At 42.9% G+C, this 14350-nt stretch overlaps 1 protein-coding gene across 1 annotated transcript; it reads right to left on the bottom strand.

Annotated features, from left to right (window-relative positions):
- Nucleotides 1-2790: 2790 nt before the first annotated feature.
- On the bottom strand, nt 2791-14342 carry LOC118788795 (sodium/potassium-transporting ATPase subunit alpha-1). Its single transcript, XM_036544882.1, has 22 exons — nt 14216-14342; nt 12210-12323; nt 11799-11858; nt 10699-10902; nt 10430-10543; nt 9566-9700; nt 9354-9471; nt 8776-9044; nt 8240-8548; nt 7982-8116; nt 7691-7883; nt 7113-7288; nt 6897-7033; nt 5875-6025; nt 5005-5173; nt 4747-4901; nt 4522-4645; nt 4263-4408; nt 4015-4145; nt 3704-3805; nt 3340-3431; nt 2791-2942 (listed from the first exon to the last, which is right to left on the bottom strand). The coding sequence occupies exons 1-22, from the start codon at nt 14225-14227 to the stop codon at nt 2914-2916; spliced, it is 3075 nt and encodes a 1024-aa protein (XP_036400775.1). The 5' UTR covers nt 14228-14342; the 3' UTR covers nt 2791-2913.
- Nucleotides 14343-14350: the final 8 nt, after the last annotated feature.

The raw sequence follows: 14350 nt of genomic DNA, 5'->3' as shown, positions 1-14350 counted from the left end.
GAAAGCTTACAAATAAATGTACGTTCTTTTGGCTGGGGAACCTCAGTCTGGTAATGCAACACTCAGTAGATACTTGCCTGTGCTGTATCTACCCTTCTTCATTCAGTGTGAAAAGAGAGAATCCAGTTACTCAGACAGTTCAGTTATAGTAACAGCAGCCTCAACCCTGCAACTGCAAGATCTCATTACAAGATCTCAGATAAAACTGTGTCTACTCTATATGGATTTTTAAAAAGAAATTCCATATTCCATATTCCATAGGGAGAATTAAATAGAATAGGCTATTTATCTATTACTAAAGCCATTTAAACTTGTTTTAATATAGAAACATTCACATGGAGATTTCATTGCCAGATTTAACACCATTTGAGAAGATGCACGACAATCTGCACTAGATTATTAATTCCTACAATATTAGAACTTCTCCTGAAATGTACCTTGTGAAGGACAAGAACACAAAAAAGCATCATTTTCATTTTCAAGAACTCCAGGCCAAACTAAAACTTTTGGCAACAATGTCTGTAGCTCAGTCAAATTTCTGCTCCAGAGAGTTAGCAGCAAGGCCACCAGGATCAATAGTAAATTATGATTTATTAAATGGTACCTTTTCAAGGCTTTTGTATGGTGATTCCCTTGAAAATTGTGAGCGATTAGACCTGTCTGAAAAATATCTTTATAAATTGAAGCTGATATGGTTCGATAGTTTTACCACAGCACACTTGCCAGGATCCTCCTACATTCTTGCCAAGTTGAGTGGTTTCTTACACCCTGATGTCCATGCATACCAGTACATCTGGTCCTGCAAGTCCACCTCATTCAAGTCCCATGAATAATGGGTCCAGCACTGGATTTTCTCAAGAAAAGCTTCTCTAGGTTAAATGAAGCACACTGTGTCAATGTACTGTAGATTTTCTTCAATGTGATTAATCATTTGCATATGCCAAAGGGTCATTCAGCAGTCTGCATTACAGAGGCGTCCGTCAGCTCTCTGCTGTGTTTGCCAGGGAGAAAAGTGCATAAAGACAGGCTTGCATTGTAGGTGTGGTCTCTTTGACCTGGGCTGAAAAGGGAGCAAACAAGAGGCCAGCATTGGGACAGTCCTGAATACTGAAGGTAGTTATAATGATAATAATTATTATCATTATCATGTACTTGTTCAGTATATGGCCACACTGAGGGATATTTGTAGAGTTTATATCCATTGACAGAGATTTATTGAAGCAATACAGGGTAAATACCTTGTTCAAGGGTACAACGGACCACCTGGGGGACCATTTAGGAACTGACTCTTCTCGTTATTCATTAAGCATAGAATTCATTCTATCACACCTATATTTAATTCAAAAGCTACTTATGGTAGGTGTGATTTCTGAGAGTGCTATATTGAGAAAGATTTGGGAGTGCCTCCATGGGTTTGGTCCACAAAGCTATTAAATGTATTCCTAACCCGGCTGGAACTGCCAAGCAATCATATAGATGAGTTAAAGTGACATGGCAACAGCAGTAGCAGCGTTGAAGTCACTGCTGGCTATAATGGAATGTGAATACATATTTTTCAATCATGTGAAAATCAGTTAGTGTCAAAGCCATGTAATGGATTTCTCCTGGAAACTATGCGAATGAGTTTCATGAATGTTAGCCTTTATTTACTTACTTACTTCCTTATTTTAACTCCCAAACAATATTAGGTAACACTGAGAAGTGTATATAGCAGTCATTTCAGGCTGTCAACTCAAAAACCGTCTTATCTATTTTTATCACTCAGTCTCCATTGTTCAGAGAGTGCTTAAAAAAACGTCCCCCAGTCTAACACAACCATGATTTAGATAAGACTCAAAACTCTGTCACGGATGGTGTTTGCAACCCCAAAGTATTGGACAGGACAGTGTGAGCACAGCATCGCTTCCACAGAGTGGTGGGCCAGTAGACAGGCAGGGGAGATGCCCCATTAAGTGACAAAACCAGGTCACTTTCTCAAAGACAAGGGTGAAACTTGTTCTCCAATAAGATTAGGAATACACACATAAAGAGAGAAAAGAAGGAGGAAGTTAACACAGATAGAAAAGGCCTTTGGACCTGTGACAAAATGAAACACTATGTTATGAAAGCAATGCCCAAGAAATGTTAACTATTGCAAGACAAGCAGGTCTATTGGCATAAAACTTACATAAAATGTGTAATGATGCCTTTAAAAGGTTGTCTGTGTTATAGCAGACCTCGCACAAAACAGTTCGCTACGGCCCTCCCCTCTCCTGTATCTAGACAACAACAGGTTGGTAGTCAGGAAAAGGAATAGTAATCTATCCCAAAGATCCAATTATATTCATAGGCATAACTTGAAATAAAATGTTGATTAGTCATCAAAAGAGGCGCGAGACTGATTAACACACTCTCACGGGACTTGAACATGGTGGGTGTTTTTGAAAAACGTGCTTCCTTAATGGGTTTCTGTCTAAGTTTTTCACACTTTCACACATAATTATCACCATTAATCGTGGGCTTTGTTTTTGTTTCGCAGTTCTGCTTAGTTCTCTCAGCTATGAAAGCGTGAGCTTGAACTGAACTGGCCCCTGATGCTCAGCTTTTTCCTTGTTGACTCCCAGTGTGAAAAGCAGAGAGGCCCCTTTGTCTCTGTCATTTATCCTTTGCTATCTCCCCTGGCTTGCCCCCCACCCCACCCCCCTTTCCCCACCCCCACTTCCCACCTCCCCGCATCTCCTACCCGTCTCCCACTCTGGCTCCGAGGACCATTCAATTTATCGCAATTAAATACCACCAGACACTGATAAATTCACCTGAAAATGTATTTATTTTCAGTCACACTGTCAAAAACATGGAACTGGAAAAGAAGGCCTTGTAGGATAAATTTCCAAGGAGCTCCGAAAAGAGCTGAAGGGGTACAGTCAGGATGCTTCAGTAGTATGTTTCGCGTTCCACCCAGCCTGAAACGGAGTGAAAAACAAAGATGATTAAGGAATTTCATTCACTGCATTCCAAATTCATGAGAAAATCAGCACATTACAAATTGTTGCGTTGTCTATTATCGAAGCAGAAACCCTTATCCCATCTGGTTTGCATGCAGTTATTGCTTTTGAATATTGCCTGTTCATACCACCCTGAGGATGTCCCAAATAAAATACCTGGCTTTAGGGCTCACAGCAGTGATCCTTGTAGGATTTTATCCCTAAGCTACATGTAGACCCTTTACCACTATTCCACAAAGAAGTGTTGGACTGGATTGGCATATATGACAAGCTTCAGCAAATGGGATACTCCATTCAGGTGAAATAAAAATCAGTGAATCTGTGCACATTTTGCAAAGAATCTGCAAAATCTCACCATCTGGGTTTCGGCGTAGGATGAATCTTCTCGCTTCATCATAAAGGAAGATGAGGAGAGAGTATGGGAAGGCGCAGAACCACCAGGAAGGTCTGAGGAGGCAAAGATGGAAAAGAAAATTATGTTAGCAATACCAAAGAGACGAAATGGCAAACTAACAGTCATGGTGTCAACCGTGAAAAACATCTCTACCCATATACATCTAGAAATAGCCAGCCTGGAATCACCTGGAGCAAGGCTATATGATTGCAAACAATGTGATTTCCACAAAAATGCGTGATTAGCTGATTGTCTCAGCTTTATACAAACTCTTTCTGACAGATTCACCCTTCTCCTGTTAGTAAGGCACAGCAGTGAAACTCACTTGAGAGGGTACATTCTGAGAGCGATGTCCATTCCTGGGCAGTAAGACAGGAAGGCAGCCAGGGCTGTCTCTTCAAACAGCCCAAAGATGAGGATTTTGTTCCTGGGTTGAACAATTGACACACAGTTAAAGCTCCACAGCTCCACATCAACCTTTCAATACAACTCTGTCAGGTCAGAGGTTATTACAAAAATATTAACAGAAGCACTCATTTTTAAGCTCCTACTTAGTGCCTAACAGTCAATGTGCAATGAGGCCACAAGTAGTAAAGTGTCTAGTGGAATGAGGGAAGTTCTGTGAGCTCTACTTACTTCATCCCCTGTTGGATAATAGAGTTCCTCCTGGTCTTGCAAATGATCAGATCGGCCCACTGTACTACCACAATACTGGCAAAGAATGCAGTGTGGCACGTATATTCCACAATTTTCCTTTGTTCATATGTCTGAGATAGAAGAAGAGAGAGAGAAGACAAAGAATTGTTAGGTTATTAATTGTAAACAAGCATCTCCAGTCTCCATCATAGCCTCCAGCTCCAAAGGCTGTGGTGTGTAATACTGACCCACTGCTGTCCATAGCTGTCTTCTAGATCATTGACATATTTGTCATCCCAATGAACACGGATGCCAACCAGCCTGGACGGCAAGAACCCATTCTCAGCCAGGATGACAAAGTAGGTGAAGAAGCCAGCAGTGGCCTGCATCATACCTGTGGAAATCAACAGAGAGAGAGAGAGGATGACATATGATACCTCTGGAAAAACTCAGATCCAGCCAAAGCTCTCAAGCCCTATTCTGATATAAGACAGATCTAGCACTTACCAATCTGACCATAGGCTATGCTAATGAGCCTCTCATTCACCAGCTTGTCTGTTTTGGCATTTCTGGGCTGTCTCTTCATGATGTCACTCTCAGCTGCTTCATAGGCCAGAGAGATTGCAGGAACCTTTCAGATTATAAAGAGAAGCCAGTCTTAGTAATCAAACTGCATCACACCCTTGTGAGTGAATGAAAGAGGACCCGACAGACCTGGTATAGGGTACTTACCATGTCAGTGCCCAAGTCGATACAGAGGATGGTGACGGTACCCAGAGGCAGGGGGATGTTAGCGATGATGAAGAGGAGGAAGGGTGAAATTTCAGGGATGTTGCTGGTCAGGGTGTAGGCAATGGATTTCTTCAAGTTATCAAAGATCAGACGGCCTGGAGAAGTAACACATGTCCATGATTAGGTCATCAAACGACAGGGTCGCAGACAGATCTGCTGTGAAACCAGGAGCGTGGTCTCTCCTAAAAACTGTTCTACCTTCTTCCACTCCAGTCACGATTGAGGCGAAGTTGTCGTCCAGGAGGATCATGTCAGCGGCCTGTTTGGAGACGTCCGAGCCGGCGATGCCCATAGCAACACCAATGTCTGCCTTCTTCAGAGCGGGGGAGTCATTGACACCATCACCCGTCACAGCTACAATGGCACCCTGAGAGCGGAGATGCACAAAAGCATGTCACAATCCCACTGCCATCTGAGGCTGCTGGGGTTCTCAAGCCAGCCAATCTAAACTTCCTCAATTACACATTCACTTCAGATATATAATATCAGCTATTACAACACAGCATCAGTTCTAGCTTCCCAGAACACATTTTGAGACACTATAAATATCTATTTAGTGGACACTCATTCAGAGTGAATGCCAAGGTGATCATTGCAGGATACATATATTGTATGTCCTCAGAAACAAGGGGTGTGCCTTGGTTGTTCTGCATAAAATGCTAGTAAAAAAACACTACAGCAAAGGCATAGGCTAATATATTTTGGGCAGATGTAATCTGAGCAGGTGTGTTTTCAGGTGGTGCCAGAAGATAGTGAGTGGTCCTGCTGTCTTGATGGTTGTAGGTAACTCGATTCACCACTGGGTGACCAGAGAGGAAGGGAGACACAATTTCATTGGGCAGGATTCCCAGACAATAATAAGCTGCTGAGCACAGAGCTCAAGGAGAAGGAGCAGGATAAGGAGCTCTACCTTTGACTGCCCAGTAGGCCAGCATCAGTTATGAATTTGATACAAACTGCTGCATAATTGATAGTCATAGGAGGGAGACAAGGGAAGGGCAGACTTTAGCCTATCTGGGGAAGTTGAGGTGTGTGTGGGATCTGAGGTGTGGGCAGGGGTTTGGGTACCTGTCTCTGGCAGCCCTCCACAATGATCAGCTTCTGCTGGGGAGAAGTCCTGGCGAACACAATCTCGGTGTGGTGCTTAAGGATCTCATCCAGCTGTTCTGAGGTCAGATCCTTCAGGTCTCCACCATGGACCACACAGGCCTTGGCATCTCTGGACACAAAAGAATGTTTGTTCATTTCTCACTCAGCAGCACAAATTCAGCCAAGCCCTGTTAAAGCCTGTCATGCTTATGAAAATGGCTGAAAGCCAGGTAGGTCCCACATCTAATCCCTAGCAAGGTCTGCCAGTCTTTATTGATCTCACAGAAAGAGCTAAGAGAGACAGGAAATTCCTTACTACAGCCTGCTGTTTATTCAACTGTAAGTTAACCCATGCCTAAGTGTGTTTTTCTTATCATAACATAAAAGACAGCATTGATTTACTTTAATGTAAACCCTGCTCAGTGCATTTGCTCTAATACCTTAGTTATTGCTTGTTTTAACCCCACAATATGCCACTGTAGTGACGTACCAAAGGCTAACCTCTTGTATCATGCCCAGCCAATCTTTATCCAGAATTCTATGTGTTCTCACCAAGGTCCACACACACCAAAGGTGATGCGTGCATCATGTTACATCTTTCTTTACAGTTCAACTAGCCCCATTCAGCTTCAAATCACAGTACTCTGTACCCTTGAATTTGTCTGTTTCAACACCATATTCTTAGGTAACACTGACTGTACCTCTTCATACTGACGACAAAACTAACTGGATCAATCATCTCTGAGACACAAAGGGATTTGTGCATAGGATTAGTTGCTGATCCAAGAAAGATGGATATGCTGCCCTGATTCTGTGTCACACTGATTTGTATTCACTGTGCAACATTCAAGAGAATTTAGTAACTGAGGACATTTTATGTTTTTCCTCCTCCATCTATTATTTATGTATTTATTAGATTAATTCACTCAGCCAACTCTATGTTTTACTGTGGAACTGTGGACACTTATACCCAGTGATTTCAGTATCACATGAAACGGTACCTTGGATTAACTTCATTAACTGGGATGTTCAGACGAGCAGCAATGTCTTCAACAGTCTCGTTGCCCTCAGAAATGATACCCACACCCTTGGCAATGGCCTTGGCAGTGATTGGATGATCGCCGGTCACCATGATAACCTAAAGGAGGGAAGTCACGTTTATGGCCTTGAACATTGCTTTAAACCTGTATTATAAAAGAGGAAGTTATCAGACGTACTTTGATTCCAGCACTCCTGCACTTGCCCACGGCGTCAGGTACGGCGGCACGGGGCGGGTCAATCATGGACATGAGGCCAACGAAGCACAGATTCTCAGTGGGGAAGTTCACCTCATCAGTGTCAAATTGGAAGCCCTCACCAAACTGATCATCAGGGAGACTGAAATGGCAGAATCCTGTACACCAGAACCAAAAGAATGATAACATGTGAGGCAGCAGCATTTCTTGTGTCAAAGCCCAGTGACTGAATAAGTGGCTACTGTTTTCTAAATTAATTTTCACATTACATTGTGATATATATACACAATGAGCACATCATTTGAGTTATCACTTGGTGTGTGTGAAGGTTTGAAGTCAATAACCCTAAATATTAAAGATGCAATCCCAAAGTTATATTATAATGTAAATATTTTATTGTCAGAAGTACATAATATAGTGATATATAGCCTAATAAGTAGTAAGTTTAACTAGGAAACAATTATTAAAAATAAAAATTTATAAGAAATGTTCATTTATAAGAAATAATTCAAAATTTTGGTCATCTTTTTGTTCCAGTATATTGTGGGTGCATGCCTTACCCAACACTCTCTCTCCGAGGCCACCCAGCTCCACATAGGCATTCTGGAAGGCATCCTTCAATTCATCATCAAGGGGCTGCTCTTTGCCGTGAATCATGATGGTAGAGCAGCGGTCCAGGATCCTCTCTGGGGCTCCCTTCATCACCAGGAGGTGCTTGGATTCGGAAGAGTTGGGGTTCTTGTGGATGGAGAGCTACAAGAAGAGGAAACCCCACAGACAAAAACGTTACCAAAACATTTTCAGAGAACTTCTTCCATGGTTTCACCAAAAATGAGTCATATCCCACATACCTGGTACTTGTTGGTGGAGTTGAAGGGGATTTCTGCAATCTTGGTATACTGATTTCTCATATCTTTCACAGAGCCACAGCACAGTTCAATACACTTCAGCAGAGCAGACTCAGAAGCATCACCCGCGACATCTCTCTGTGAAGGAGAAAGGGGCAGAATTGTAGGTAATCAGGCCTGGGAATGGCTCTGTCAGTCACATACACTGCTGTTTGTTTTATGTTTACCTCATTGGCAGCAGATTGGCAAATCAGGATTTACCTTAAGGATCGGCACATTCTCCTGTTCAGCCAGGAAGACAGCACGGTTGCACAGGCCAGCGATGCGCGCCAGGGCAGCCCAGGTGGCAGAGCTCTTGTCGAAAGAGGTCCCGCTCTGGTTCTCCGTGGTGTCGGCCTCGTGGATCTGGTTGTCGAACCACATGTGGGCCACCGTCATACGGTTCTGGGTCAGGGTGCCGGTCTTGTCGGAGCAGATGGTGGAGGTGGAGCCCAGGGTCTCGACAGCTTCCAGATTCTTCACCAAACAGTTCTTCTTGGCCATGCGCTTGGCTGTCAGGGTGAGACACACCTGGGGAGGGGGTCAGAACCGACATGGGGAGCAGGTGAGATTACAGCATTATCAGTAGTTATCAGTACTTAGTTTTCAGACATAAAAATTTGGCCAGCTCTTACTTTCATCCCTCATATCACCTGAACAGTTGAGATTTAATTACCATGAACTAAAATTATGTGAGAAATTGACAGTGTTCTTTGCCTGTAATCTCAGGAATACGTTGACAGATATTCCTCACTCACAGTGACAGTGGCCAGGAGACCCTCTGGCACATTGGCCACAATGATTCCGATGAGGAAGATGACGGCCTCCAGCCAGGCGTATCCCAGGATGAGGGAGAGGATGAAGAAGGACACGCCCAGGAAGACGGCCACGCCCGTGATGATGTGGATGAAGTGCTCGATCTCGATGGAGATGGGAGTGCGTCCGACTTCCAAGCTCGAAGCCAGCGTGGCGATTCTGCCCATCACGGTGCGGTCACCAGTGTTGATCACAATACCACGGGCAGTGCCTGAGAGGGGGTGCAGTCAGCACATAAAATGAAGATGATGTAGTATTCCATTTTTCAGGATGTAAAATATAGACAATGGAAGGGTTTTCTTTTTCTCTGAAATGTTTTAACTTCATAGGTGAATAATTTAATACATTTATATTATTGAATAGCCCCAGAGCTCTTATAACTGCTATTAAAAATGTCTGCCTCAGAGAAATATCTAAAAATTACACCCAATGGTTTCTGCTTGAAAAGTAGCTCTTCCTGGTGTTTAACTGGCGTTTTATGAGCAAGCTGGATGCTCCAGTGTTCTAGATTCTGCTTTACCTTCTACACAGTTGGTGGAAAAGAACACAATGTTCCTGGTTTCCAGGGGGTTTTCATTGGAGAAATCGGGGGAGCGGGTCTGGGGCTCAGATTCACCAGTCAGGGAGGAGTTGTCCACCTGAGAGACAAAATGCAAAGTCAGGATAAGATCAGACATGGGGCACATCTTCAGTGGGGACAGGATCTCCTGGAGGGGGGCCTGGGTGTCTCACCTTGCAGCCGTGAGCGGAGATGATGCGCAGATCGGCGGGGATCCTGTCACCTCCTTTCACTTCCACCAGATCGCCAACGACCACGTCCTCAGCGTTGATGTTCTTCTTCTCACCGTCGCGGATCACCAGGGCTTGCTGTCAGACAGAACCAACGACAGCAGAATGATTAGCCCCCTTATCTTCACACAGTGTCAACTCTGGAAAATGCGTTCCTCCAGCTTTGACATTGCTTAAATATAACAGTTAACCCTAATGCCACTACACCTGTCTTTTCAAGCTGGGAAAAATACTTTAAATGTGTTCAAAATGAGAGGATATTGAGTGGATTTGGGAGCTCTCTTGATGAGAAATATGAATGCTTTTATCCTTCAGAGCAAAGACCAACAAACTGACAGTGCACTTCTTCAGAGGATTACACCATCCAACAAATTGCATTTAAGAGGTCTCCCTACTGAGAAGGTTGCATGTACACAATGCAAGTAATAATTCATATAACATGAAGAGTAATGATACTCCATCAGCATGGTAAAGGAAAGTTATGAAGAATGAAAGTGTTGGACAATTTATTATCAACTAGTCTGTAGACAGAGAGATGCATTTGTGTATAGGATTTGTTCTTTAGATGATGCCAACCACAAAAAAAAAATTAATTTAGTGCATAAAAAGTTGGAAAACTTTCCCCCTGATGACAATAGACTCTGATTTGTCTGAATATCACAGAATTAAGTTTATCTGACAAGACTACACAATTATCATTATCAGCTGAAGTATTATTGGTTCAACAGTTATCAAGGGACTTTCTGTTCATAATCATCTGAATCTTTTAAAAGCAACATCCAAGCCTGAAAGCTTCTTTGGCCGCACCTGAGGGACGAGGTTCTTGAAGGAATCCATGATCCTGGAGCTCTTGGCCTCTTGGTAGTAGGAGAAGCAGCCAGTGATGATGACGACAGCAGACAGCACAACACCCAGGTACAGCTGGAGTGGACAAGAAGGGGAGCACCGTCAAAATGTCACGAACAAAAGCATGAAAAATGTTGTAATTTGCTATCAAGGCTACAGTGTGAAAGGCAACAACAGTAATAACAGCCTATGCTAAGCAGATAAAAGGCGCCACCAGCCCATCCTCTTACATTATCGTTTGCAGGTTCGTCCTCTGAGGCAGCCTGGATTCCATAGGCCAGGAAGCAGAGGATGGCTCCAATCCACAGCAGCATGGAGAAGCCTCCGAACAGCTGCCGACAGAACTTGACCCATTCGGGGGTGGTGGGGGGAGGGGTCAGGGCATTTGGTCCGTCCCGGGCCAGGATCTCCGCAGCACGAGTGGCAGACAACCCCTAGAGTACAGCCAGAGGGAGAGAACGAGATACTCTGTCATCTCTGCAATCAAACATGCGTGATGCAAATCCTATGGGCTACAAACAGGGGAGGCACTTACCTTAACTTAACCTGATAATCTCACCCCGAACCTTAACGTCTTGATCATTTGTGATTGTTTGGATGATAAACAATCATGCCCGTTTGAACAAGGGCCACCAATTACTCGCGGATTCCATTTTACTTAATTACACCTAGCGTGGTGGCTCTGCTTTTACGCACTTCACATTAAATCATTTCAGTTATGAAAGGTTTTACCTAATTTTTGACGCCCACATCAGACGCTATTAAGTGAAAAAGAATCAGCTGCTGATAAGCAATAACTAAAAATGGTATAATTAGGAAGGCTGTTAATAATAATAAAAAAAAACACTGGCTCAGAGCATCATCAGTTCTCTACTTACAGTATTTGCAGCTCACTAGCTGCCACTGCCCCCAACTGATCATTCAGAATAAAATCTAAATAAAGCAGTTTTTTGTAATGTGTATACTCAGTATATGAGTTGCTTCCAAATTGCATGTAAGTAGCACTTGTATGGATTTTAAGTCAAATTTAATGGAGAATGTTGATTGAATACTGGCTGGCTCTGAGGAAGAACCTGGATTGGAAATCAGGTATGTTTTTGGGACATAACAGTAAGTGTGATTAAGGCCCAAACTAGTCTTAATATGAATGAAAAAACATATTTTGATCCTGGTGGAATTATAAAACATGGCCTTGAAGTGAAACTGAACAGACCAAAGTACACAACTTAACAGGGTGAGTACTAGAATATACCACTAGTACTGCCTGACACAGATCTCTGCTAGAGCAGACAAGCAACCTACTTAGACGTGCACTGGATCAGATACCCACCCTGGTCAGGTCTGTGCCATATTTACGGTGAAGCTCATCCAGGGTCAGCTTATGGTCATCCTAAAGAAAAAAAATTACACGAAAATGCAACAATTGAATTTATAAATAAGGGAATCTCTTAGCTTCATTATTATGTAACTAACGGTGGCATATTGGCATATGAGACCGAACACAACATCACATTTCTTTCTTATAAAGAGCTGGTACATTAAATTCCCTACTGAAATTTTATCTCTGTGTAAGTGTATCTGTATATATGTGGAAAATTACAAAGTGTATACTGATTAGGAAGTACCTCAAAGTACATTTCATAAAAAGTTAATGTATGCTGTGGGCTGCGTCTTTAACCTAATGAACCACACGATCCCCTTTCCTAAAGCGCCATTTGACCCCACTGCAATTCCTCCTCACCAGATCCACTTCCTTCTTCAGCTCCTCCATATCCTTCCCCTTCTTCTTCTTCTGTGCTTTCTTGCCCCCGCCATCCTCCGAGGTCGCCGCCAGCTCGTACTTCTCATGTCCTTTCTGCGTGAGAGGACAGAGCACAGGGCGCGGAATTTATAAAAGAGATGAAGCAGCGAGTTCACCTGTCAGAAACCTGTTACACTGCAGGTGAATGGTGAATATGGGGGGAGACTAACTTGCAACATGTGCAGAAAGAAGCCATGATAAAAATCTGCGTTTCCATCCGAGAAGAGTTTCTGCACTGACAGCAGTGATCAGAATCAGACGGCTTTACTGACCCGTGTAGGCATATTTTTTTTATGACAACAGGAGGGGAAACAACAAGGAGAAAAGACAAGTAAAATGCAGGGAAAAGAGAACACGTGCGGCACGAACACAATATTCCTGAATCAAGGCGTTCACATCATATACAGTACCAGTCTGCACACACCTGACAGACTTAACACACCTGATTAGGATAATGGGAAACATGCATTCAAAGACATGTTGATCTAAAGACTTTTGCGTAAATGCTTGAAATTTCTAAATACAAATACAAATAGTGAAGTTGACACCTATGCATAAATTTCTTTCCAAAAAATCTGTAATTTTAAAAAATATTTTTTGGCTATTTTGAAGAATCTAAAAGAGAGATAGTTTTGATTGGTGTATAACACTTTTTGGTTACTGCATAATTCCATTAGTGTTGTTTCATAGTTTTGATGGCTTTACTATTATTCTAAAATGTGGAACGAAAAATGAAGAACAAAAAATGTGTCCAAACATTTTAAATAAAAATGCAAAAAATACGCATCTTGGCCCCATTACAGCTGAAGCACAGAGTTACATACTCAGCACCGGCACTTCCATCGATCAGAAGCTGAAAGCAAGAATCCATCACAACCCACGGACCCTTTCCCCCTCTTACACCACAGAACACATTCACTTCTCCTCCATTTAAAATGGTTACAGCTCTCTTGGCTTGATTCAGACCTGTTTTTTTTCCCCATTCCGTCCATTTTTATTCTATTTTAATGGAGTGGTAAATCTACCCCTGGAACAATCTCTCATTAATAACGATAAAGGACTTGGCTTCTTCCTTTTAGCTTCCATGCCTTTGAGCAACCCAATTTCCCCTCTGTCAGCAGAAAAGTGTAAAGCATTTATCCTGATGCATGCAGTACTCGAGCTCTTTAAACCTGCCCACATGCAGGGGAAATAAGGCCTCGGTGATGGGCTCTGGTATCCTACAAGCGCAATAAAACCCTGCATGCATCAGCAACATCTCGCAGTTGCTTGCAATTCTGTTCTCTTGTGCAGAGCCACAAACAACGAACACATCAGCTCGCCGCAGACCTTCCTCTGAACACTGTGCTGTCCCCGCTATAGCCCATAATGCCTCTGCTGGTTGGCCATGCTCCTCTTAGTTGGCAACCTGTTCCTGCCTGGTGTCTGCAGTTGGTACGGTTAATAATTTCTGCTTGACCTTAGGAACACCATAGTCTTTCTAGAGGTGTGATTTAATTACAGCAGCATTGCGACACGTCCACCCGGCAGAGCTTAATAACCCAGTGTACTTCAACGTGATCTGAACAAGGTTCAACGGCAGTTAAACCTCAGCCGGTTTTATCCCGGAGACTTTGATGAAGGCCGCAAAGATGCATAGTGTGCACAATTAGATCTAGACAAAGAAGACACGGCAATCACAGTCATGCTGCTAGTCAGTCCTGGTTGTCAGCAGCTCTTGACATTGCAGGGTCATAAGGGTCATTGGAAGTCAAATCTAAGATGACCTTATTTCTAAAAACTTCAGCATGCTTGCCAGCAGCTGGCAAAAGTTAAAACTTTTTAACAATGAACAGCCAAAGAATACAAATTATTTTTAACAATCTTTTATGAATTTTATAAAAAAAGGTAAGAGAAAATGTAGTCACAAATCATACAAAACAGACAGAAGGAAAAACTATACTCACTCCAACTCCCATCGTTGTCCGGCAGCCTACTTCAGCGTTTGAGTCCAAAGGTCTCTACAGTAAATGTTTTTCCACCTACAACCGTGTGCGTAATGTGTCTCTAGCTGCTCCTCCTCCACAGGAATCACCTCCCTG

This window comes from Megalops cyprinoides, chromosome 14 (genome assembly GCF_013368585.1).
Source record: "Megalops cyprinoides isolate fMegCyp1 chromosome 14, fMegCyp1.pri, whole genome shotgun sequence".
Taxonomy (NCBI): domain Eukaryota; kingdom Metazoa; phylum Chordata; class Actinopteri; order Elopiformes; family Megalopidae; genus Megalops; species Megalops cyprinoides.
This window is presented reverse-complemented; position numbering and strand designations above follow the sequence as displayed.

Excerpts from the sequence above, each read along its gene's own strand:
- LOC118788795 (XM_036544882.1), bottom strand. Across the intron at positions 6,026-6,896 it reads GTTAATGAAGTTAATCCAAG|AGATGCCAAGGCCTGTGTGG; the intron begins GTACCGTTTCAT and ends TTTTGTGTCCAG. Across the intron at positions 4,409-4,521 it reads CATAGCCTATGGTCAGATTG|GTATGATGCAGGCCACTGCT; the intron begins GTAAGTGCTAGA and ends TGATTTCCACAG.